The sequence below is a fragment of the Agelaius phoeniceus genome, chromosome 10 (genome assembly GCF_051311805.1).
Source record: "Agelaius phoeniceus isolate bAgePho1 chromosome 10, bAgePho1.hap1, whole genome shotgun sequence".
In the NCBI taxonomy this organism is placed as follows: Eukaryota; Metazoa; Chordata; class Aves; order Passeriformes; family Icteridae; genus Agelaius; species Agelaius phoeniceus.
In genome coordinates this window covers 10,789,275-10,814,254 of record NC_135274.1, presented here as the reverse complement: position 1 = coordinate 10,814,254, position 24,980 = coordinate 10,789,275, and the positions used below count along the sequence as shown (strand labels likewise).

Below are 24,980 nucleotides of genomic sequence, written 5' to 3'. Positions count from 1 at the left end.
CAAGGGGTGGCAGGACATGCTTGAATGTTCTTCCCACATTACTTCCATGCCCTCCACCTGCTGCTGTTTGAGCCTGAGCAGTCCTCTGCTAGTTTTGGTTCCAATAACCAAACCAGAGCAAACAATTTATTTCCCTATTTGGACCTCCAGGTGTCTATTCTGCACAGAATGGTCTGGGGGATAAAAAGCTCCTGAAGGAAAACAATCTGGGAGCAGAAGTTCATTAAGCTGTGAATGGCTTGGGTAAGGACACCTAGGAGAGAGTTATGAAATACTGTATTAGTTCTGGGGAGTGGGAGCTTCTCCATGATATTCTCTAAAGGAAAGATGATGCTTTAATTTAACACTGGCAGAAGAAGATGGATTATCTGAATACTTGGAGGAAATTGTGTGAGATGAGTTAAGAGCTATTAATCAACAAGGACTGCTAAATTGAAACAAATGCAATCCAATATACTTCAGACTGTCCTGGGCACCAGAACACTTACACAGATTGGGATCACAAGAAAATAATTTATGCTGGGGAAGTTTCAACCCAGGAGGAAATTATAAGCATATGTTTTGGGGCAGCTGTAACCTAGAGCATTGTGGAATATGATTCTTAGTAATTAATATTGCAAAAGCAAGGACACCAGCATCTGAAGTGCTACCTATAGTATATTAGCAAATTACTCTTAGTAATAGGAGTACTCCTAGATAACAGAGGAGTTCCAGCCTTATGCTGGCAAATTAGTTATTGGATCAGAGAGAGTGTCCTGTTGATTAGACAAAGTGGCTGAATAGAACTAGAATAGACAATGCATTATATAGATGGAAAATACATTAGAAGAATGTTAAACATATGGAAAGCATTTAAGACTCTGAAGGGGGAAAATGGCTGGATCAAAACTGAAGAAAGAAATGTACTCTGTGAAACACAGGGGTTTTGAAGCTAAAGAAAAACCTTAAAGATTGTAGTTTATGCTTTTGTTCTTCCTTTCTTCACTTCCTTATAAAGTGCCTGCTCTTATGGGAATGCACAGGTCCCAGGCAGGCACAGAGCAGTGCCAGCCCACAGTTGCAGTGTCTCTCCCTCCCCATTTCTGAAGCACTAGGACTTCTCTTTCCCTCACTGTGCCACCCTGCCCCAGCTTCCCTTTTCCAGTCATTGTGATTTGCATGTTCTGCTAGCACCATTATACAGTACTTTGACTTCTACTTGAGCTGAGAGAGGGGTAGAATTTAAGTTTGGAAGAAAGTAGAACTTTAAGTCTGATAGAAAAGAATGCCTACAAATGGTTCATGTGAGGCAAAATGTCCTCAAAATGCAGACCTTGTGGGTAGACTGTTGGTGGTGGCTTGCACCTCCATGAAAAGCATGCAGAAAATCTGGCACAGAAGATCATGTAGGCATTTTTCTAGGTCATAACTCTAGATGGATGTTCTAATGTTTGCCTTTCTGAAAAAGCAGTTGTAATATTGCAGACCATTATTTCTTTCCCATTTTATCTCTTGAAAACAGCAGGTAGTTTAAAATCTCTGTGTGTTTGGGGCTGCTCTGAGCTGGTGGCTCTCCTGGAGTCTCCTAACCATCAGATGAAGACTGCACTGATTTATAACTGGATTTGCTACCCAGAATGAAGCTAGCTGGAATTTGGGTGATTTAGGTGCAAAGTTGTGCTCCTGCAAACCCCACCAAACTGCTGCCACAGCACCTGAGCAACACAGTTTGGTAATGGGTCTGGAAATAAGTTGCTCAGAGCACATGGAGTGCATAGGAGGGTGCTCAGTTGTGGCTGTTTGTTTCAATACACATTTCCTAAGCAAAAGGTGTCCAGGAATTCCTTGCTCTAAATTGTCCTCTTTAAACCATTTTGGTATTTTGAATTGGGACTGGTTGTGTAGAAAATAGTGGATTGGAAAAGTTTTTCCCTTTTTTGAGAGATTTCAAAGCCATGTTTCCCATTCCTTTGGCCATAGTGTCAGCTGCAGTATCTGCTCTGCGTCTGGCTGAAGCAATACCTTTGTACAAAACCAGTTCAGCTCTCTGGAAATACACAAAGACAAGAGGCTTCAAAAAGAATGAACATGTCCTTGCATTTTGGCATTATGTAGGAATGCTGAAGTTTTTTATGTCAAATACTACAGCTACTTTTTAAACTAGATTTCTGATCTAGTCCAAAGAAATTCACTATTGTTTTTGCTATAAAAATCCATGCCAGGGCTGAAACTCCAAACAAAGTTTCCTGCCTTCAAGTCTTCCCTTGATACCTGAAAGTACTGCATTCTGATATTGACCATTTTGGCAAGCAATTTTCTGCTTCCCTTTTCATGTAAATCTATGTTAAGAGGAGATGCATTTGTTTTTTACCTTGTTAATGTTATTTTCTCACTTAAATACTGGTGTTTCTCTTCTATGACTGTGCATGTGACATTTGTGTTTATGTCTATGTAGCTTCACAACTTCAGAGAAAGTTTGAAAACATCAGATGAAAAACTGAGAATGTAATTTTTTATATCCATAGGTTGGGCAACAAGTTTAAATATGATAATAAAAAATAAGAGGGTTAAATATAGACTAAATGTAAGTCAGTTCTAATTGTAAGCAAGCAAAGACTGGGAGGAAGTTGGCTACTGTACTAATATCTGGTATTTCATATAAAAAGAGACATGTAACAGTCTGACATGTGAAGATGATATCAACAGGACTAATTTACCCAAAGATATGCTGAGTGGAATGAGAAATAAAGAATTGCAGAGCATTCCAAATTCTAACCAGTCTGACTTTTTCCTTCTGATTTTAAACAGAAGAGTTGTAAAATTTTAAATGTATGATACTTCTATTTGAAAGGCTTTCACTGGGAAAAACTCTTAAACTTTTATGAGTTCATATACTGAATTCATTTTATTTGTGTACTACTTTAATCTCCAATTCTCTTGTTGCCTGCAGGACAGCTCTTGAGCATTGCTGTCCTATATACAAAGACAATGTGTGTGGGAGGGGGTTATATTTTTACACTGACTTAAAATCCCTGATCTCCAGGAGTCACGTACAGGAATAGCTAAATGTTGCATGACTGGAACATTCTAGATAATTGTTTTAGAGCACAGCATAAAAAATGTCACTGACTGACAATGGGATTTAATACTATTTAAAGTTGAAGTACTTGACTGCTACTTCATTAAAAATTCAAAGTTTGGAAGACTATGACTCTGCTAAACTTGTACCAGTGTCCCAAGTCTTCACATTCTGGCTTCTTGAAATGCCCCCCAATGCCTCACTTTAGTAAGTATTAAGTATCAGTGCACAAAAGCAATGCTTTAGCCCCTTTTAGGATTCACAGTCTGCATCTTTCTGATTTACTCATCTGCAGGGCACAGGCTGATGCATTCCAGGTCTGCCTGACAGATTGGGGCAGGGATCTTGTGGAGAACATCCCACAGCAGTGAAAAGAAATAGCATGCATGCCTTGTCCAGCAGCTCCATGGCTAGGGCACGCATCTGAAATGCTGGAAATCCCAGATCAGCTTTCTATTTAGGTGAGTTAATCTGAATCCCTCTCTCCCAGGATAAAGCCCTAATAAACGTCTCTAGGGTTGAGGTACACAGCCCTCAGCCCAGAGTGTCTGCAGTGCAGAAGGACATCACAGACACTCTACAGCACCTTTCCAGTTTTCCTGAGGATTTTTCAGTCCCTTATCACTGTGTGACCATGTATCTGTCTCTTAAAAGCAGCAGGGTGCTGGAGTTACACTTGGACATGGCCACAGGCTGCTCAGAGCACATGGGAAAGCTGGAAGTGAATGGCCTCCCATCTCTCCATTTCCCTGCTGCAATAAAAAGCTGGAATACTGTTGCCTTTTAGGTGCAGGCAGCAAACAAATAAGGATTGAGACAGAGAGGGCATGAAAAACTAGAGGCACTAGCAATTACCCAGAAGAGGAGAGGTATATATATCTGTGGGGGGATTTGCATCTTGTTTATTCTCTGTGCACTCTGTAGCCCAAATTGCCTTAGCAATAGATATGTCAAAGCATTTGCATTCAGGCAGTAAAATTTTCTTCTTTGACAGACCAGCTGACCTTCCAGAGCAGGGCTGTGCTATATCAGACACGTGGCACACTGAGAACACATTCTCACGTGACATTTTCATAAACAGACTAAGGCAGCAGAATCTAGATTAAATCATCATTAGTTGAGTACATGACCAGCTGAAAACAGTCCAAAGGTCAGGTGTCAATTGGTTTGCTAAAACAGAAGGAAATTTCAAGAGAAAGCTGTCCTCAGCTTAATTGTAATATATCTCTTGGCTACTGACATAAGAGTGGAACAAAGATGGTCTATTAACATTTGTAGATGAAGCTGTGCAGGGAAGGGTTGCAGTACTTTGATGTAGAAAACCAGAATATTGAGAAATTTAAAAAATGGTCTGAAATTCACCACTTGACATTCAGTCCAGGTCCAAAACATTGCATTTCAGAGAAATTGGGTAGTCAAATATGAAACAGGAAGAAAGATGCAGGAGTGTCTGACACCTCAATGGGAGTATCAAGATGGTGATGTTACTGTGAGGACAGATCTCTCAGTGATGAGAAAAATGAAAGAGTTTAGTCCAGGAAGAAAAGAAGGCAAAGGGGGTGTGGAGGAAAGAGACCTAACACCAAGCCTTGAGGATATCCTTGGCCCTGCCTCCAAAAAAAGATGTAAACTCTTATGACCCCTATGCCCTTACATCTTTTCTACATAAAGGCTTCCTTACCTAACCTGAGGTAAATTGAGGTGAAAAGAGAGAATGTAAAATGGAATAAATAATGACAAGTGAATTGGGCTTTTAGGATTAATGGATTAATAATATTCTTGTTTAATCATCTAATTGTAACTTTCACTATAGGTGGGAAACCATTTAGAGGGACAGAGTTTATCTTCCACCTGTGACTAATCAGCTGGCAGAAACTCAAGTGTCACCCCCCAGGTGAAATCTGGGTAGGGATAGAGCTTTAAAAGGGAATTTACACTGTGCATCTATGGGGAGGGAATGACTGCAATATCCCCATTTTTGTTTATGGCATGTATTATGTCTGATTTGCATGCATCATTCCACTTTTGTGTAAATGGAAGGCACTGAGAAGGTGGGCCCAGAAATTGTAAGTTGTTGGGGTCCACATAAAACAACATTTAAGGACACAGTCAGGGACCCCCTGCATGTTAAACAGGGAATCCAGGGAACTATAATTATTAATGTGCCACTAGTCATAAATAAATATTAAATAGTCATAAAAGCAATCCTGATGTTAGCCCCTGATGTTTTTGTTATTGTCCCTCAAAGGAGCTATTAAGTATTTCAGGTCTTCTGGCTGAGCAGGGAAGAAATGTCTCATTCCAAAGTTGAAGAGATGGCTTTAAGGAAGATGAAGCAGCTCAGAAAACAGAGCAGTAGTCTAATTGTGATGGACCCAGAACTGCAGTCAAAGTCACCTGGACAGTTTATCATGTAGGCAGAGGCTGAGGCTAGAGACTGGTTTTTAGGTCTTGATATCTGGCTACTGAGCCCACTGCTCTAGGAGAAATACATACACAGTAAATGCCTTTGTGAATCTGCAGTATCAAGTCCCAGGCAGTGCACTAATGCAGCCTGTAATCCTTGCATTTTCTGCTGTTATCTTTTACGTGTGACACATTTCAAGTTGCATCTTTTTTCAGCTTTTTGAATGTAGTTTTCTTTTAAGAACCATTGCTTAAGAAAATGGCACCTGCTCTGAACTCTACCTGCTGCTTGTAGTGCCAAAGCATTTCCAGTTTTCCTGTCCCACCAATTCTCCAAATGTGAGTAGAAGAATTTCTGTTTGCTTGTCTCTGATCCACCCATGAGTCATTCCCAGTATTTTATTGCCTTATAAACTAATGAGACAGTGGTCTGTAGTGGAACCTCATTTGGGCCTGGAGGCTACGGGGACCTGTCACATAATGGTAGCAGTAAGTAAGATTTAAAAATCAAGTGGTTTACTATCATGGCATGTTGAAGGCAAAGGTGGGCCAAGAATATTCTACATGACTGTTTGCACTATAGGAGGTAACAGGGAGGGAAGGCTTTCTTTTAAACTTAATTTTCTGCACTGGGGAAATGAGTGACTCTGTGTTCCACTGCAGAGATGGTAACAGAAAAGGTATCATATAGAAAAAAGAAGGTGGTAATTGCTGTAAAAATCCTCCCTTACATGCAGTATATGCATCTTTCCCCTCTGCCACATTAATTAATCTGTGGAAGTTGAATGAGAATATGTGTGTACACTTCAGGAGAGACTTTTTCCCTCATGTTAAAGATGTACTTCAGTAGTAAGTTACTTGTGAGTCCCTCTCGCTTATGAAGGAGAGAATGTCAGAGTCCAGTAAAATTAGTGCATTTATTTAATGAGATTTGGTCAGTCTCAATAACATGATGTGTGGTTACTATCAAATAAAAGCCAGAATCTGATAACAGCTTCAGAGTACAGTTGCAGGCCAGTTTTTAACACTCTTCTCTAGTTACATTAAGTATATACAGTTACCCTAAGCAGAGTAACTTATTATTCCATCTTGTTGAATGTTTTTATTTATGAGTACAGAAAGAGAGACGTCTTGGCACCTGCCATTGTTACAGACAGAGGAGCAGAATTATTTTACATTGACTGATGCTGGCAGAAGTTCCTGTTCAGATTTTCAGTTGGTCTCCATGGGTAGCTCTCTCCATTGGATATTATGTAGCTATGGTGCCCATCTGTGCTCTCATTTAAGAACAAATCACTTTCTAATAATTTATTAGTATTTTTGTTCTCTGTTACTGTATTAGAACTTCTATTTATAGATTTTGTGATGCACTTCAAAGATTCAAGAAGTCCATCAGAAAGAACTCATTTGATTCTCCAATGTGGAATATGCTATAAAACCTGCTGCTTTCATTTACATCTTATGAGTTACAATCTGAGCTTGACCTCAAATTAGCCTTGTTGCTGGATAGGTGAAAGGATTTTTGTTTAAAATACAATTATTTTTAATTTATTAAGTGTCTAAATTTAAGTTAAAAGTAAACCTATTGCCATTCTAGTATTGCTGTTTGTAAATATCAAGTGATTGCTCGAGGGCATACAAACTTTATGTGGTACAAGTAAATTGGACCCAGTGGCAGCTCTTATAGTCACAGAAACTAGATAAAACTCTGGATTTTCACTCACATAAATTGGTTACAATCAGCTGCTGAGCAAAGAGTTTATACTTCAGGGATGACATTTTCCCCTTTCTCCTGCCAATGCATCCCTCTGGGTTGTTGAGGGTTTTTAGTATTTTAGCTGTTTGTCACTGAATAGGACAGAGAGAAGATAACTTGACTATCTTCTTTTTCTTATTCCACAAGTTTCCTTGTAAGTGAAGAAGAAAGCAGCAAATTTTAGCAAAACTAACCTCTGGAAAGTAAATTTCAGAATGCCTGTTTACATTTTTTTCTGACACATGTTTATGGTGTAGCACTTTATTCAACCCTTCTGACTCAGAAGCAGGAGTGGGCCCAAGAGTCTTCTAACTTGGAAAATTCAAGTCTCTGGATGTTTTATAAAGAGCCAGATTACATCAATCTGAGTGTTTTCCACAACTAAATCAACTCTGGCAAAAGTGTTCTCGCAGTGTCCAGACAAGATTTCAGAGGGATTGTGGGAGACATTTAAATCTTTGTGCATTCTGGTGGAGAAGACAGTGAGAAGATTAGGTCTCACTGTGAGTGTTTGCTCACAAAGTGAAACAAAAATTATTTCAACCACTTTGTGTGAGAGGCAAGAGTGGAAATAGAGAACAAAGCTTACCCTAAAGCCACATGATGTGACCACATTTCCACTTCAAGGAGCAGGCTTTAGTAGCTAGCGTGTGAGTGTTTGTGGTAGGGACAAGACTGCACAGGGCTGCTGCTGTGGCTCCTACTCACTTTTCCAGCACAGCAATAGAACAGGAGGCTGAGAGGGAGCAGAGGAAAGGTCTCTGCTTTTCCTGTGACATTTGAGGACAATTCCTCCCCCTGTGCAGTCAGGGTGGTGGGAGGAAGTCAACGATAAGGGCAGAGGCCACTCCCTGATGTTCCAGGCTGTATTTAGGGATGTGCAAGCTGGTGGATGCATTTCCTGAACAGCCTCTTCCACAATTTGATTGCTCTGACTATGAACATCTAGCCTTTTTTTTCTTTTTTTTTTTTCTCAAATGGAGCAAGAAAGAAAAAAAGTTTTTTCCTCCCAAAGGAAAGTACTGAATCATGTCCAACACATTTATCCTTTTCACTCCCATCTGGTCATGCAGAATTTCCAGTCTCCAGCAGCTGCTTCCCACCGTGGCAGCAGTACTTTGCTATAGGATCTTGCTGCATCCCAACAAACCACCTAAAAAAAGGGGCAGTAGTAGGTTCAGCCTTTACTTCCTCCTGCTTGAAACTGGACCTGTACTCTATTGAAATCTATGTCTACCTTTATAAAAATGACTGAACTATATAATGGGCATTCTGCCTTATTTCTGTTTCTGGCTTCATTCTTGGTTATGGTTATGTCTTCCTTTTCCAGAGAGTTGACTGTTTGTGAATATGCAGTGCCCAAGAGTTTTGGCAGAAGTAAAGTCAGGTTGGCTGGTTTTGCTGTTTATTGTTTTATACCATTGATCTTACTGTCTATGTGCTCTGCATTTTCATGAAGGAAAAAAACATTTGTGCAACATCTGCTTTTAAAAAAGAAAAATATGACAAAGAATCCAGATTTCACCCAAGAGGATTATCCATTAAATTATGGTTGGATTCAATTCTCATGCCAGCTCTTTTCCATTGGGAATTTTTACCTGTGAGGTAGCAGACCAAATGCATTTTAAAATTTAAATTTAGAGATCACAAGACCTATCCTATTAATCATTTCAAGCAGTAGAAAAATCAAGCAGACTACGTATTTAGAAAAGAAAAAAGAGGATCCTGGAATGCAATCCTCAATGCCAAGTACACTTTGTATAGAGTATCATGAAAAAACAGCATTTAAAAATGGAAAGGTCGGGATCTTGACCTGGTTGACTTCCACAAATGGTAAAATATGCTTACTGTGAAAGAAGAGTATGTGCTGTGGAGGTATGGGACATGAAAGTGAGAATTAAAAGCATGAAGGCAATTAATCTTGCCTTTAGTATCATCTATAAGTACAGTGAAAAATGTGCAGGTGGAGCACTTACTAGAAGTTTCAAGCTGCTCTGAATATTCCTAAATTAAGACTGTGATCACAATTACCTTAAGCTTCTGCTATTTTATATTTAAATTTTCTGCCAATTTTTTAAACTAAAGAGGTGGTTCTAATGATGCACACTTGTCAAGTGCTACATGGAACAGAGAATTTCTACTTTAAAAGGGAAGAGGCTGCTTGAGCTGTAGTTTAATTTGGGTGATTATGTGCACTTTCACCAATGCAAAACATGGCAGAGATCTGGTTTTTGTGACAATGGACCTCAGTCTATTTACAAGAGTGTTGATGTCACAATTAAATCAGGCATGACATTGCATCCATCATACCAAATGGAGCCTCTCACCAATGTATGTTTAATGCAATTGATAATGGAGTCATATTTTGAAATTGAGAACATATCAATCATACAGTGATTGAGATTAACTTGAAATTGATTTGACATGATTTTCCTTGCAGCTTCTATGTTAGAATTTTATGAGAATTTCCAAAATGAGTCTGATGACTCAACAGAGAGAGGATGTGAAGAATGAATCTTAGAAGGGCTGCAGTGCTCAGTGCTGCCATGCTTGAGAATTCATAACAGCTTTGGAGAGAAAGGTTTAAACACCAAACTTGTTATTTTCTGCACACTTAAGAAGAGCACTCTGTATTTAACAATGTCTGTAGTCCTGTGAGTGCCTGAGCACTTACAGGATGAGTGTCTCATGAATCACTGAGTAATGCTTCTGCTCCATAAAGGTGCTTAAATCCATGTGTGAATCTTCTCCTAAGAGGCTAATACAGCTGTCAGAAATTCAAGGGTTTGCATTTGCACAGCTGAAGTCAAAAGAATTTTTTTTGTATGTTCCAGCTAGGTAGTTATAATGCTGGTTTGAATGCAGTGTTTGCATGCTTTATAAACAACATTGCTCTTGAACTTTTACCCTTATAAAGGGGAAAGTATTGAAACTGTTTATTGGGAGAATGATTAATGTGAATTATAAAGCTGACCAGAAAATGGAATACAATATTTAGATGGAATTTTTTTGTGAAACTCCAGCTCTGAATGAGACTATTCTTACAAATATTTACATATAGACATAAATAGCCTTGTTACTCATTTGGACCTTGTGACCTAAACATTTGAACCCCTTTAACTACACCCATGGTGAGGATATAGTTTTTCCCATCCTCTGGAGAAAAGTCAGATAGAGAAGATAAATCCTGCAGAATAGGAATCAACACAAGTGTCCAGATTATTGCCTTAACCATTAGGTAGTGCCCTCTCGGGTTTAAAACCATACCACATAAAAACTGGCAGTAAATTTTATGCCTATTCATCATGCAAAGACACATTACCCTAAAGAAACTGGTTTGGATGAATAAATGCTTCTTGTAGTATTAAATTTAAGGATGTTGGGATGGGAGAGGAGCTTATCTCTAGAGTTCAAAGCATGAATGCATTCAGATCCACAAGACATACTGGATTTTCTGGCTGCTTATGTGATTGCATGCCCTGGTCAGAGATAACATTAAATATGTATGTATCTTTGTTTTCATTTAAATTGTGTGCTTGGGTACTTTAGAGGCCTTTAAATATGGAGGTTTTTTTTTTTTTAACCCTGCAGTTCTATTCTTCTTAACTTCTTGCATTTAACTCTCTAGAAGGACTAGAATTCTGCCCTGGCATTGTAACGAAATATGAGTCAGATTTGATATTCTGTAATTAAGAAAAGACATTCTGACCTTGCTGAACATGTAAAATAATAACACAGCCTGTCTTCTACAAGCAGTGTGTTTTCCACTAAGAAGAATTTTTAAAAAGGATAAGGGGACTGTTTGCCCAGTGTTTGAGATTTAACTACCAACTTGATCCTGATTCATTGAAGACATACATATATTAATTGATTTATAATAACAGTTCCACTGTGATTTATCAGTGATTTGTAGCTCCTCGGTGATGAGCCTACATCCTCACAAATCTAGCAGAAATAGTTAAATTTATATGCATTCATAGAGTAGGTCATAGCATGAAGCTTGAAATATTTAGAGCTACCCGTGACCCTCTAACATGCTTTGCTAAAATAGCCCTACTGATGCCATTGATGCTTCTACTCAGGCAGCTACATCCAACCTGGTGCCTTAGAGAAAGGGTAAGTGAAGGGCTGGAAACTTACTTCTCTTAATATCCTTTATGCTATAAGCCTGTTTTTACAGAGTGTAAACTTTGCAGCAGAGTGGGCCTAGAAGTGTAGATATTGAAGGTATGTGCAGGAGTATTACTTTTGCAGTTTTTAATTTGGGCGTTGAAGGAGGCATTTTGTGTTTGCAGGTTTTCTTTTCCTTCTGTTGCTCTCTCATGTTATGACACATTAAACAGATTTGTCACCTCGAATTTGTTGAGTTCATCTACTGTGAGATGAAGCATTGTAGATGCAGAGCAGGTATCAGCTGTGGAGGGAGAAAGCTCTCCTCAGTGCTGTGTCTGGGCAGGCTGAGCTGTGTTCCAGAGCAACCATGGTTGTCCTGGGAAGGGCAGTGCCTGTGAGCAGGTTGGCTGTCATGTTCTGCAGGTGGCAGAACAATTAAAGGTTGTGCTGTCATTTGTAACAAATCAGATACAGTGGGAATTTCCTGGGAAGTGAATAGTGAAAACTAAAAAGTTTCTAAGTTACTGGACCAATGTAAAAGGCACTTGCACTTAGAATCATGCTAAAGAGTCAACCTTGAGCTATGAGTAGTGGTGGAGAGTCCCAGATTCCATGCAGCAAACATCTGCATCAGCATTTAGTGACAACTTAAAACTGTATTAGTAGCTAAGGAAGGTCTCATGGACAGGAAGATTCTTTACATTGCACACAGTAAAAAGCTCAAAGCCCATGAGAAAATGAAGCTACACTGTACAGTATGTTTTGGGATTTTTGCAGCTCAGATGATAAAAAACCCACAGCAGTTAGTTTCACTTCGCAGTTAGTGCGTGCTGATAACAAGAAATGCATTTGTGGTCAGGGGCAGAAGAGGCACGGGGAGGGGAAGGTGTTATCTCAATGAAAAAAGAGTTTTTCTTGAATGTTTGCTTACACTAGCTTAATGGTATAAGAAATACATAAGAAATGCCTTTTTCACTAATCAAATTAGTGACTATTTCAGGGACAAAGAAAACTTAGGTAAAATGTTTAAATACGCACACTCCTGAGTGACCTGTTGGCATGAATTAGAATCCCCAGATAACAAAGCTGGATGTCTGTGTTAGAAAACTAATGCATATTGGGTAAGTTGTGCCAGTACAGATATATAAAATGACAGATTTCTGTGATTTTCTTCAAAAGGCAGCTCTAGAAATGTTAGATTCCCAAGCATGCTAAAGAAGCAAACCTAAACAGTGTCACTTTCGTTTTCCTGGGGGAAATGGTCGCTGGGGGAAATGGAGTCAATTCTTTGATGCATTTGTGAGAAAGTGGAACTTTTGTCTATTCAAGCTCACACACAGTTGTGAAAGAAAAGTTTTCATGGTCTTGCTAAACAGAGACAAGACTCACATGGCCTTGCTACTTAATGCAACTGCAAATTGAAGGGGTTTGCTTCAGATTACCAGTGGTATTGAAACAAAAGTTTTCCAAACATTCTTGAAATTTGAAAAAAAAAATCTGTTCCAGATCCAAAGCCAACTTTGAGTGTGAAACCCAGTCCAAACAGTTACTGCCAACCATTTTATGCTGTGCTGAAATTGCTCTCCATCAGTGATGCTATATCATCCATCTCTCAGGGGCAGCCTTAAGTAGTTGTAGGAATAGGCTTCAAACTCATATTTTTAGAATGACTTGTTTCTGTAAATAAAAATCTCTAGTCCTAGATCAATTGGATATCCAAAGTTACTCTGCTGTTGCTGCTATTTTACTAATGCTAAATACATGTTTATCAAGGTAGCAGCTCTTTAAAGGTGGAGAATTAACAGCTTATAGCATATACACCTTTTTAGCAGAACTGCACTATGGGGTACCCAAAATCAAAAGGAAAGCCTCTTAGAGAGTGCAGTGGCCTTGAGTAACAACTGATTGAAATCTGAAAACCAAAGAACTTCTAAAATACAGAAGAACAGTGAAACACACCCAAAGAGTTACTCTTGCATAAGAGATTTTGGTTAACAACCACATGCATGTAAAATCCTGGCCACTTGTGCTTTGCACTGTGTGTGACAATTTGAGAGGCTCAGCTTGTCTTTGACAAAGGACCTTTCCTAGATAATCCCTGAATGTTTACTTAGGAGGATGATAATAAAAAATGTGTTTTATTTAATCCTACTGTCTTTTTTTGCTCATTATTTGAGTATTTGTTATTTCTTGCTTCCCTGCAGGCTTGAAAATGTTTGTGGTGTAGAAACAGCTGGCTCTTTTACTTCTTGATGTCTACTAATAGATTTCAGCAGCCAAATGCTCACTGACAAGTATCTGCATATTCACTCAACCCCAGCTTGCCCATGTGCAGTTGGGCAGGGAGAAGCACTATGGAGCACAGGCCTGACCACAGAGCTGACCACATCTGAGCAGGAGCAACAGCACTGTGCCCAAAGACAGGGATGGCTGGACATTTCTGGTCTGCTTTTTGGTGATGATTTTCTTAAAACCATTTCCATGCACATACTGAATGGAAGAAACCATTAGTGTTCTTTGTCCTTTCTCACATATGCAATGTGTGTTTTCTTTGCTGTCTGCATTAAATTGCAGTCAAATTTATCCTAAATTACATCCTTGTGTTGAGGCAGAATGCTTCCCTAGTCCCTGAGGCTACTTATTCTTCTTTTTTGTTTCTTTGCAACATCAGGCTGCATTCCTAAAACGAGCCTTATATGGATTGTTTGCAAAATGAATGGAGTCTCCTTTTTCATCTCACAGTAGCTTTTTATGTCAAATTTCTCAAGAAATCTTTTCCAATCCAGTAGTGTTTTCTTACCGAGCTTTAGCTTCAAACAAATGCCATCTCCAAGATATTACAATGTAGCACCTGTTGCCTGGTAGAAATGGGTAGACTAGAGAACTTAATTGTTTTAAGCCAATTCTGGAGCACACTTCAAAGAATTCACTTTTTGGGGAAACATTTTCTTTGCAGAGCAGTACTTAAACTCTGTTATCATTGCTGCCTTTGGTATCTTCAGTAAGCTTGGAGGAGAGAACGGGGAGCCACGAGGAGGCTGCAGTGAATTCCTGCAACCTGCCGTGTCTTACAGACAACTACCTCAAAACACACACGGTGCTTCTGGGCAAGGATGTAATCCAGCAGCTCTCGCAACAGTTAATTCCCCAATAGGAAGTCTAACTAAATGTTAACTGACTCGGTTGGGTTTTGTGTTTTAGCACCTTTGCAGCTTCAGCTGTTGCACTCGCAACAGTGTTGAACTCGTACAGCAGTGTTGCCCTTTAGGGACTGCACCTGAAGCTCCTCGGGTTTAATTCAATCTTTTCTTACAGGGATTGCCATGGACTCGGGTGTGTTATCTCTCAAGGTTACCTCCTTTCCCATGTCTACCAGTTTAACTGCAGAAAGAAAACTCGGCATTACAGAGGAGAATGTAAGTATTATTGGGCAAAGAAATTAAGATACAGCGCTCACAGCAATCCTTTATTCTCCACACTGCAGCGTTAGTGTTAAGGCATAAAGCTGTGTTCCTACTAACAGAAGGTATGATCGCTGTGCTGGGGGCTGAGAGAGCTGTGACTATTGTGTAACTTCTGTGGGCTTAAATGGCTAAACTTAATTGTGGATCGGCTGAGTTTTCCATGGTGAAGAGAGAGGGATGCCATTCCAGCTGGCAGAAGGACTGGGAGACATCCAGCCTTGATCTGTGCAGGGTCTCCGTGCTGCTAGGAGGCTGCTTTCTAAGAGCTCAGTGGACGGCGGTGATGACCAGAGAGTAGATTTTTCATGAAACCTGGACACCACTTTAAACCGCAGTTCCCCCCTTAGCAAGTGGTTAATACCAAGAGTAGCTCTTGCTGTGCCGAGCCCACCCGCAGCCTTGCCGGGAGAGCATCCTTTGGTGGCCCCACGCACGGAGAGCGGTGTGGCCGCGCTGGCCCGGCCCGGGCTCCCTCCCGGAGCGCCGGTACCCCCCGGGCGCGCAGCGCTCTGGAGCGGCGGGGGCCGTGCCCGGTGCGCTCTGGGGCCGGCGCTGCCCCGGCGCGCACATGGCGAGCGCGGGCGGCGGGGCCGCGACGCTGCCCCGGGGAGGGTCGGCGGGCGGCCCCCGCCCCGCACACCTCCCCCGCGCGGGGGGAGCGGGAGGGAAACCCCCAGTTCCGCTTCCTGACGGCGCCGCGGCCCGGGCGGGGAGCGGCGGCCGGAGCGCGGGGCTGCCGGCGCCCATGGCCGGCGAGCGGACGCGGCGCTTCACGCGGAGCCTGCTGCGGCCGGGGCAGGCGGCGGAGCTGCGGCACAGCGCGGCCGCCGCGGCCGCCAGCGGGCGGCTGCAGCTGCGGGTGAGTGCGGCGGGGAGCGCCCGGCGGGGCTGCGGCCACCGGGCACCGGCCCAGGTGCGAGGCGCGCTCGGGTCCCGGGGAGGGCGCGGCGGCGGCGCCGGGAGCCCCGGCCCGCCCGGCCCCGAGCGGAGCAGCCCGCGGGCAGCGCTGGCCCGCCCGAGCCGCTCCGCTCCGCGCCTCCCCGCGCTGCGGCCGGCGGCTGCCAGCCCTCGCTGCCAGCCCTCGCTGCCAGCCCCGCCGGCGGCCCGGCATCCTCCCTTCGCCTGCTGTCCGTCCCTCCGGCTGCGCTTCGCGGTGGCGGGCGGAGGGTGAGCCGGGAGCGCCCGGCCGGAGCGGGACAGGCGCGGGTCCCGGTGTGTGACAGTCACGTGAGTGCCGCTCCGCACCGCTGCCCGGCTGGCACCGTCGCTGCCGAGGAGCGTGTGCCCTCGCTGCCGGTGATTTCCACTGGATACCCCGCGCAAGAAGCCTCAAATGCCACGGAAACGCAGAGCCCGTTCTTCCTACTTGCGTTCGCTTTTAAAATGCACCGCATGAGGCTTCAGGCCGTGTCTCTCCATCAGTGGAGTGTTCTCCTCCGTTACATAGTTGTACCTAAGTCCTTAGCTGGTAGGCATAGATGGTAAATTGCTAGGGTTCACGAGCCTTTTCAAATCTCTAGGTATTTATGAGTCATTTATTAGCCATTTTGATATTAAGATTGCTTTGGACTTGAAGCTATGAATTATAAGACTTATATGACTCTTTAGATGATTAAGCATATCATTTCTGTGAATCATTTAATTCAGATAAATATTTCCCTTTTCTAGTTTTTCAGGCAAGACAGCTCATGAAGTAGAGGGAAAGTTTTAAGTGAAAGGTCATCAGTCATCAGTCTACCCTACAGCAGTGCCTAGCTGTAATACATCCTCTGCATAAAACAGAAAGCAATTTTGTAAGTGTGTTCCCATAAAGTTCATGGGCATTTTCCATCATCTTGGTGGTCTTGCCCAGTACAAATGGATAGCTGTGCTAAAGCAACTGCTGGGCTTAGACAGCAGCCAGTTCACAGTTCCTAGTTACCTCTACATCAACTGTGAGTTGTTTTCTTTACATCACTAGATTTGAAGTGCTTTTATAGTCAGCTTTGAAGGTCTTCATAAAGTATTCCAAAACTCCTGATTTTTGAAAACTTAGAAGATGTTACATGTCTCTCCTGACTTTCCACAAATATTGTGCATGCTATTGGCCTTTATCAATTCCAAAGCATCCCTACAATCCCTACAAAAGCATCCCTGCACCACCAACAGATTTACATGGTTCCACCTGCTGGGCACAGAGATCAGAATTTGGCTCATTATCAAACAGGATGCACTACACTGATGGAGTTTTGGTGGAAACCCTCAAGGAACCATCAGGATTGGTTTGGGCTCTGACCAGACACTGTGCTGAGTCCCCTAAGAGGCCATGTTTAGCAACGTATTTTTCTCTGCTGTGCCTTTGCTGCAAGAATGCAGAAACAAAACAGAATGAAATTGATGAAGCAAATCTGAAATTGACGGTCTGTTTTCTTAAAGGATGGTGGTGTTTTTAATGTGTGTGCTGCTAACAAATCTTACACTGCTATCTCAATATAGCATTTAATTACTCCTTGTGTATTCACATTGTATTTTATTCAATCTGTCTTTAAAACATCGAGACTTCAGTTCTAGGGTGACAAAAATCATCTGCCACTCCTGTGAGTCTTCTGTGAGACTTCCTGTTGACTGATGAAATACACTGGTGCTGGATTTCATCAGGGCTTTTGATGCAATATCTGAGGCAAATACAGTCAGATCTGAAAAGATGGTCTTTGAAAGATACTGAAGTTAAGATTTGAAGATTCCAGACCAAATTCTGGTTTCAGTTATACCGCTCAGTGGGATCACTTAGGGACTTCCAGATGTGTTTTATTCACCAGCAGGCACAATGGTTCTGAAGTCTGAGTTGCTTGCTGTGTTGAATATGTAAGGCTCTGGGGAACTTAATGGAGTTACCATCTTTTTACCATACTTTTTTGGGTTGTGAGTAATGTTGCCTCTGAAAGGCAAAGTTTTATAAAAAGCCTTATGCTGAGGTCTCATGACAGAGTACAAAGCTGTTCCCTTTAGGGTTAAATCATCTCTACCTACATCGACAAGATTGAGCAGAATTAACCATTGCATCTTGGCTAGCAGACAGGTCTCTTGGCAGATGTGCCAGGTTGCAATTTTGGGGCTGCCAGGTGGAGCTGTGGTGTTCTGTCCTGGGCAGTGGTTGCTGCCTTTGGATCTGTAACACAGAATGCCAGGGTGGCAGGTCTGCTGAGGTGTGCCAGTTCCCTCTAGCCTCTCTGCCTTGCACTCAGGGATGGCACAGCCATTGCACTAAAGCTGTGTTGCTTTTGTTAAAAAGTTCCACGGAACCTGAAATTGCTGGCTGAATTTCAACTGACATTTTGTACCAGAAGTGAAAATTCCTACAGGAAAGAAAATTGGGTGTATTCAGTGAGGTCTGTTGGTTCTCAGCACATCTTGCTCTGGATGTATCAGCGCCTAATATTCCAGTTATACTAAATCTGGCTTGTGTTGGAGTGTCCTGAAAGTTGGCTCAGCTGCTGTCTCTGCAAATAACTGGCAGCTCAAAGGAGGGAAAGCATAAACGTGTAATGTGTAAAGAATTATGTGTAAAGAGCAAAGAACTGAGCCTTCTGGTACTGCTTTTGTGTATGTTCTGTATTGAGTTGCAGCTGGACTTCTGCTGGTAATGTTTGGACAGCACCTGCTCTAGGTGCAACCCTTCAGTTCAGTAGGAGCATAGGGATCAAATGTCTAAACTGTCTTAGAGAAAAGTGAAATGTTGTGTCTTACAGCTCTTTACTGTTTTCATATAGATTGCTTCTTCTTTTGTGTCCTTCACCTTTACTTTTGCTCATTTAGTCATTTACTTGTTGCTAGTGTTCAGCACACAAATCTGTTTGTAAAAAAAAGAAGGTGCCATTATAATCAGGAAAAATGAGCTGGCAGAAGTAAGGATGTTTGTCATTTGGTGTTGTATAAGAGAGGAACTTCTGCAGTGCCCTGAAAGATAAAAAGTGGAAACAGAGATTGAAGGTGGAATATATGTGTACATCTCACTGGTAGGGGATAGTAACTGCAGTGTTTTGGCAGAAGTAACACATTCTACATTAATTACCCAACTCTTCAGCAGGTGGGAGGAGTGCTGCTATCAGGTGTTAATGGTGTATGGCTGCACTTCAGCTTGTTTCCATTGCCTCCTTAAGCTTTCAAGTAGTAATGGCAATTCACCAAACTAGCTGATGAAATAGATCAGCATCGTCTGGAAGGTAAATAATTTATTGTATTTTGAAACTTTGATGTGAAATTCTTTGTCTCTTCTAATTGGAAACACTTGTTTGAAAGTTGCTTTTTGAACACTCGCTGCCACTGCCCAGGAGAGCTGAATAGCTGTGCACAAGAAAGGGAAATGAATATATCTGTTGCTTCATTTGTGTCTGTCACTGCAGCAGTATTCTACTGGAAGTTTTTAGAATGGGGATGGGCCAGTCAGTTCTCCTAGAAATCAGCTTGCTAACTGCTCAGCTAGTACTGAACTGCATGTTATACTATTATTTCCAGATCTCAATTAATTTGGCTAAGTACTGCTGGCTGCGGTCCTCATCCTTTACATAAAGTGTTGTGACATTGCTTTTATAAAAGAGCTGTGGCAGGTCTTGCTCCTCATCTCTCTCCCATCGTTAAACAAGTTAATAGCAGTCTGGAATTAGCCTGTTGCTCCACGTATCTTTTTTTTGGCACAGGTTTCTTTCCATCCCACTGCAGCCAAGCACAGAGTTGTGTGTCCAATCCCTCAGTACTGGCTCTCTCCCATGTGGAAGTCTGGATTACCTGGCTCTCTCTTCTGCACAATATGGGTTTCTCCTTTTTACCTTACCTGGGGCCACCATAATTCCTCCCTGAAAGAACAGAACCCCTTAGTTTCCCTTGTGTATTTCATGTGGTATGTACTTTACAAATAATAAATAACATCTCTGTTTATGTTGTGGTTGTATATTTCTAGTTTTGTGTGGGTAATGAACTGGTTTGTGACTCCAGTGCTGTGTTTTAGTCTCTCAAGAAGAGTGATGTGTGTGGTTTCCAGCCTCACAGGGAGCACCCACTGCCTTGGTACCTGGATAATGATACCAGAGCTTGGACTGTGCCTACTCTGTATGGCCTCTTCTCATTATGTCATTGGGCTTGCATGTTGTGAATGAAATATCTCTGAAAACCCCATCTGTGGAGAAGGTACAGTGCTACCTGAGCTACTTCAAAGACAGAAACTGCACTGTAAAAGACTCCTTTCTCCTGAGGATGTCCTGATGTCTTCTGTTAGTCCAGGGTGAGCCCAAGTAATGCATTTATAAAGGCAGTGAGTCTATTGTGGTGTTGAACCCAAAATAGACTCTGTGTGCTTGTACACAGGTGCACAGGCACTGGCTTCACACACCTGCCATGTCTATTTCCCTGAGAAAAAACCCAAACTGGTGCAGTAATCTTAAGGGCATGTGCATACAGAGAAAGCCTCATCCTGGTCTAGTGGTTGGGAGAGTTTGTTCATGACAGCAGGGTAAGGGAGTCTCACCTGCAGGTCTGGAGCTGGAGTTCTGTTATGGCAGGCCTTGGCATTTGAGATGAGTTAGGGTTTGCTCAGGGCAGACAACCTGACAGGCAAGTTTAGAATGTTAACAACCTTGGGCAATGTTGAAATGTTAAATAGTTTGTTTATATTTGTAATTTACCTGCAAACTATGTTCAGAAATCTACACTCAGAAACTTACCTTTCATTTAAAGCCTGTGTGACATCCCTTACTTGCTCAAGCACAAGACTCACGTTATTTGCAAGTAGTCTCCTTTATTAACCATTTTTTGTTGTTTTGGAGTGTCTGACAAGCAATTCTGTAGATGTTTTTCAGCTGGGATATCCCAAGAACACTTGGTCTGGCCCAGGCAAGGCTCTGATTGCTTTCAGCTGGCTGCTGGAGCTGAGATGTGAGGGCAAATCAAGCAAAGGGTACAGGCAAGAATGCACTACTTGCACATTCTCCAGCTGCAAGGCTTCCTCCTCTGCAGCAGACAAAAGGGGCAAAGTCTGCTTCTGAGCAATTCTAGGAACTTCATCTGGCACTGGGGACGAAATTGATGCAGAAATGAGGAGAAGGAGATAAGGGAACAGAGCCTCAGAGAGGGTGGAGACAGAGAAGGGAAGAAAATGGTTTAGAAAGAAGAAAAGCGTTGGAGAAAATGGGGGAAAAAAGAAAAGACTTTGTGGGGAAGGAGAGGCTGAAGAAGACGATAAAACGAAGGAAAGAAACTAAGAGAGCTGCAAGGAAGTTCCGTCAGGTTGGTGAATAACTTGTGCAGATAAGCCATTGATGTGCACCCCTAGACAGTCATTTAGGAGGTGGGGAGACCCAGGCTCTTGGATTTAAATGCAGGGTTTTTACTCTTGTCTTGTGCCTGTCACTTGACTAACACTTCCTTTTAAATTCATGGAAAGTGGACTCACTTGAATTTTGAGTAACTCAGAATGCTCTCAGTTTATAGAAGTTGCATTAACTTCTTTTGCCTGCATGGTTAAATAAGGGGTCTTGAGAGGGAGAGAATGAGCATCAATAACAAAGAGAAGCTGGAAAACTAAGCCTTGGTTTGGCTTTGGAGGAGGATGGATACACAGAGAGATAGTTTAATATTGTTGTGGTTTCTAACAGGCAATTCTGCAGTGCATATGTCACTTCCAGAAGTCAAAACATGTTTGTAACTTTTCTAGCATAAGGTCAAAGGCCTATGAAGTAGTGACACAAATGTGATTATTGCACAGACTTGCTTGTCATGTGTATAATGTTTCCAGTTTAGAATTCCCCACATTTCACAGAACTCAATAAAAATTTTCTGAATCTGAATTATACTTGCTGTTTTATAACAACTGTATATTCTTATTTTAGCAAAAGCCAACTTTATCCCTGTTTTTGTTGATAAGAAAAACAAAACACCAACAGCTAACTACCCAAGTTCATACAATAAATCTATAGAAAAAGCCATAGAATGATTGTCTCCAAGTTTATCCCGCTCACAGGCTGTCCTGCCCCACATGGATGAATAATTTGCCTGGCTTTGTAATCCCCCTTATTCCTCTCATTTCTGACATGGGAAAATTTTTCCCTTTCTTGAAAAATGTAGGAAAACTGAAGGCTGCCTGTCCTTTGCATGCTTGCTAAGTGTAAATGACTTCAGCTCACGTTGTCCCTTTCTGGGCAGAGCACAAACAGACAAATAGCAGGGTACTGAGCTACATTAGTGTTAGGTGGTGATGTGTGTCAGTGAAGCCTTCCAGAGCTGGGAAGGCTTTTTCTACTTCTCTTTTCTTTTTTTTCTAATTTTTTTAAAAATTTCCCAAATCTCCTTACCCCTCCTCCATTTTTTAGTTTGATGCTCAAGGCAGTAGTCTATTATTTTTTCTCCTTCATGTCAGTGATGCATAATCACAACCTAAATTGCATTGCTTAAATACATTTTTTGTAGATTACTTGTCATTACTGGTACTAGTTTCTCCTTCATGATACAGACAGGAAGAGGTCAATGTTGCATTTTTATCCTTAAATTTTACACAGGAAGAGAGTTTCCTTGGAGCACTGGGGGTAGGTGATGCTGCCCAGCCTCTCCTTCCCAGTGTTACACTGGGAGCCAACATCCAGCCTCTCTGCTTGGGTACTCTAAAGTTACTTTTCAGCTGGAAGCCAAATACTGCGTGTTTTGGAACACAGTGTAATGTTTTGAGATTACTTAATGTAGATGTTCTTTAAGCTTGTATAAAAGTACATCAGATGGGGAAATCTGGATGTTTGTGACGTGTGTGGGTTCACACTGTGCAGACAGCAGTGGGAACTGCAGCTACTGTCATTGGAATCCCAGGAAAATATGGGGAGAGGGAGATGGTACCTCCCTGCAAGGAGAGTCTTCTGCTGCCTCTGTGAAACAAGGTTGTATCTGCAGACCCAAAGGGGAAAAAAAAGGAAACCTCAAAAGTTGAAAGATACACTGTATTACATTTTAAATTCCTAATGCAGTCATTAATAAATAACAACTTGCTGCTAGACTTTCTTCCCCTTATTGCTGTTGAGCAGTTGTATAATATTCAGTGTACAGAAGCTTAGTGTGCTGTCAGCATTGCAGTGATTTTTTAATTGCAGTGTAGTTTCTCCTTCATGGAGTGTGGAAGAAGAGGAGTGCAATTCTGTCACTGAGTCTGAAAGGGGCTGTTCAGGTGGGAGAATAATGCTGGCTGACTTAAACAAACATGATCCTAGGTTACTCTGACATGTTGACCTAAATTAAATGATGTGGATATAATGCAATTTAATGAATGCAATTGAATTGGATATGATAGAGGGGAAAAAGGTTTCATTTTTTTATGTGTTGCTGTTTATCACAAGAGTAATGCAGAAATATTCTCTCTGAAAGTGGAGTGACTAGGAATGTTTAGAATAGCAAAAAGAAAATCTATTATCTTTGTATTTTAGTTTTTAAATTGTCATCATCTAAAAGTATTGCTTGCCCATGCTAGATGTACCTGCTTTGGTAACCATGTTTAGGTTGATGACTTTGAGGAGTGTATTTCTAATTTATAGGCAAGAATGAAATTCTGGACTCTTAAGTGTCTTTTGGCTCTGCTTTTTTAGGGCTAAATCAAAAGCTCCCCACATGGGGAGCCCAATGGCTCTGCAAACAAGGCCTGGAAGCATCTTTTATCCAAAAACTGCCTGCAACATTTCAACTAATGGTTAATATGTCTACATTTTGATGCAAATTCCTCAGTGATCTTTGTTCTGGAGTGGTTTTTCTTGTGGTTTAGGGGCAGAGGTTGACCTGGTTTGAAGAAAATGTATTTTTAAAGTGTGAGAATATTCTCCTGTGATCTGAGTGTTTGCCAGGCCCTGGGACAGAGCAAGGGCATGGCAGAAGGGCATGAGGAGAGGGAGGGGGAAGACTGCTGTGGTATCCTCTGGCCACAGTGGTGTGTAATAAAGTCTTAAACTACTTTTTCTGCCTCTTTCTTCTGCTGTGAAGTGCTTCTTGCAGCTTCCTCCTTGCCCACTCTCTACTCCCTGCCTTCTTTCCCTCTTAGTCCTTTGCAAGCTCTGGCAGCCCTGGGGGGAGTCTGAGCCAAAAAGTCAACAGAATAGAGGCAGGAAAGGCTGCCTATACCCAGACAGTGTGCAAAATGCATGTTCAGTTTGAGGGAGGGCAGGATGCCAGTCCTCCACATCCCCTTCTCTCCCCTTTGGAAGCAAGCACAGCACTCCTTTCCATGCTATGAGTAGGTGCAGGAGAAAGGATTCAGAGCTTGTTGAGTCTTTGAGTGAAAGTGGTGGGCTGGAGTCAGCCTGGGGGCTATTGATTGGGCTGTGATGTTTAGATAATAAGTCATCTTTGGAGCCTGTCCCATGCAAGAGCTTTCTCCATTGCTGTGCAAGTACCATGGCACAGGCCAGGCTTGATGTCTTTTGTTAGGAATGCCTCTGTTGCATTTCACAGGCCATAAATAACTTGTGGTATTTGTAGCAATCTCAGTCTCTCTTTGAAGATACAAGTGCACAGCCTTTTTTCTGGCTTCTCTTTTTTTCTTCTTTTTCTGTTACTTAGCCTCAAGTGGTCTCAAGTCTGAAAAGTGGTTCAGGCCACTTTGGCCATCCTGGGGATAGAACTGTTTTGTGGCTTTGAACTTTAAGTTATATGGAATGAAATACAGAAAAGATTGTTCTACTGAACAACAACAGCATGTTGACAGGGAGAGACCTTGGGAAAACAAGTCCTGGGTCATACCTCTGGTTCTGTGTGCAGAGAGAAAGGGAGTGATGAGTAAGTATTAAAACCAGTAATGAGCAGACTTTGATATTCTAGAATATCATGTGGTGTGTGAATACCTTTTGTACTCACATATTTGCAATGCATAGTAAAATCTGTGCTGAGCCATCATGTTTCTGTTGTCAGTATATAGGCACATGTTTTCCCCTCCAATTCATGGGTGGCAGGTGGACTTCCAGCAGTGGATAGAGAGCAATTACAGAAGCTGTGCAGACATTAAATATCCTGCACAGCTCTCCTCTGAAAGCAAGTTACTGAAAAGCATCTGCCTCTTCCAAAGCTGCATCTCACTTCAGGCAACAGTTGCCTTTTCCATGAGTAACAGTTGTCTTTTTCTTTGAGCTGTGTGATTGCACAGTGCCTCTGTTCTGCTGACACCCTTTCATTAAACAGCTAAAATCTC

General features: G+C 41.9%; 1 protein-coding gene across 3 annotated transcripts in view; it reads left to right on the top strand.

The window, feature by feature from the left end:
* Positions 1-15,475: 15,475 nt before the first annotated feature.
* The window catches only part of DOCK10 (dedicator of cytokinesis 10), a 145,271-nt gene continuing 135,766 nt past the window's right edge, over positions 15,476-24,980 (top strand). For 2 of the 3 annotated variants that reach the window (XM_077183865.1, XM_077183864.1), the window contains exon 1: positions 15,476-15,656. In XM_077183865.1, coding sequence (XP_077039980.1) covers positions 15,543-15,656 — 114 coding nt within the window. In that variant the 5' untranslated portion in view covers positions 15,476-15,542. The remainder of the gene's footprint in view (positions 15,657-24,980) is intronic. The other variant, XM_077183868.1, reaches the window with a different exon arrangement.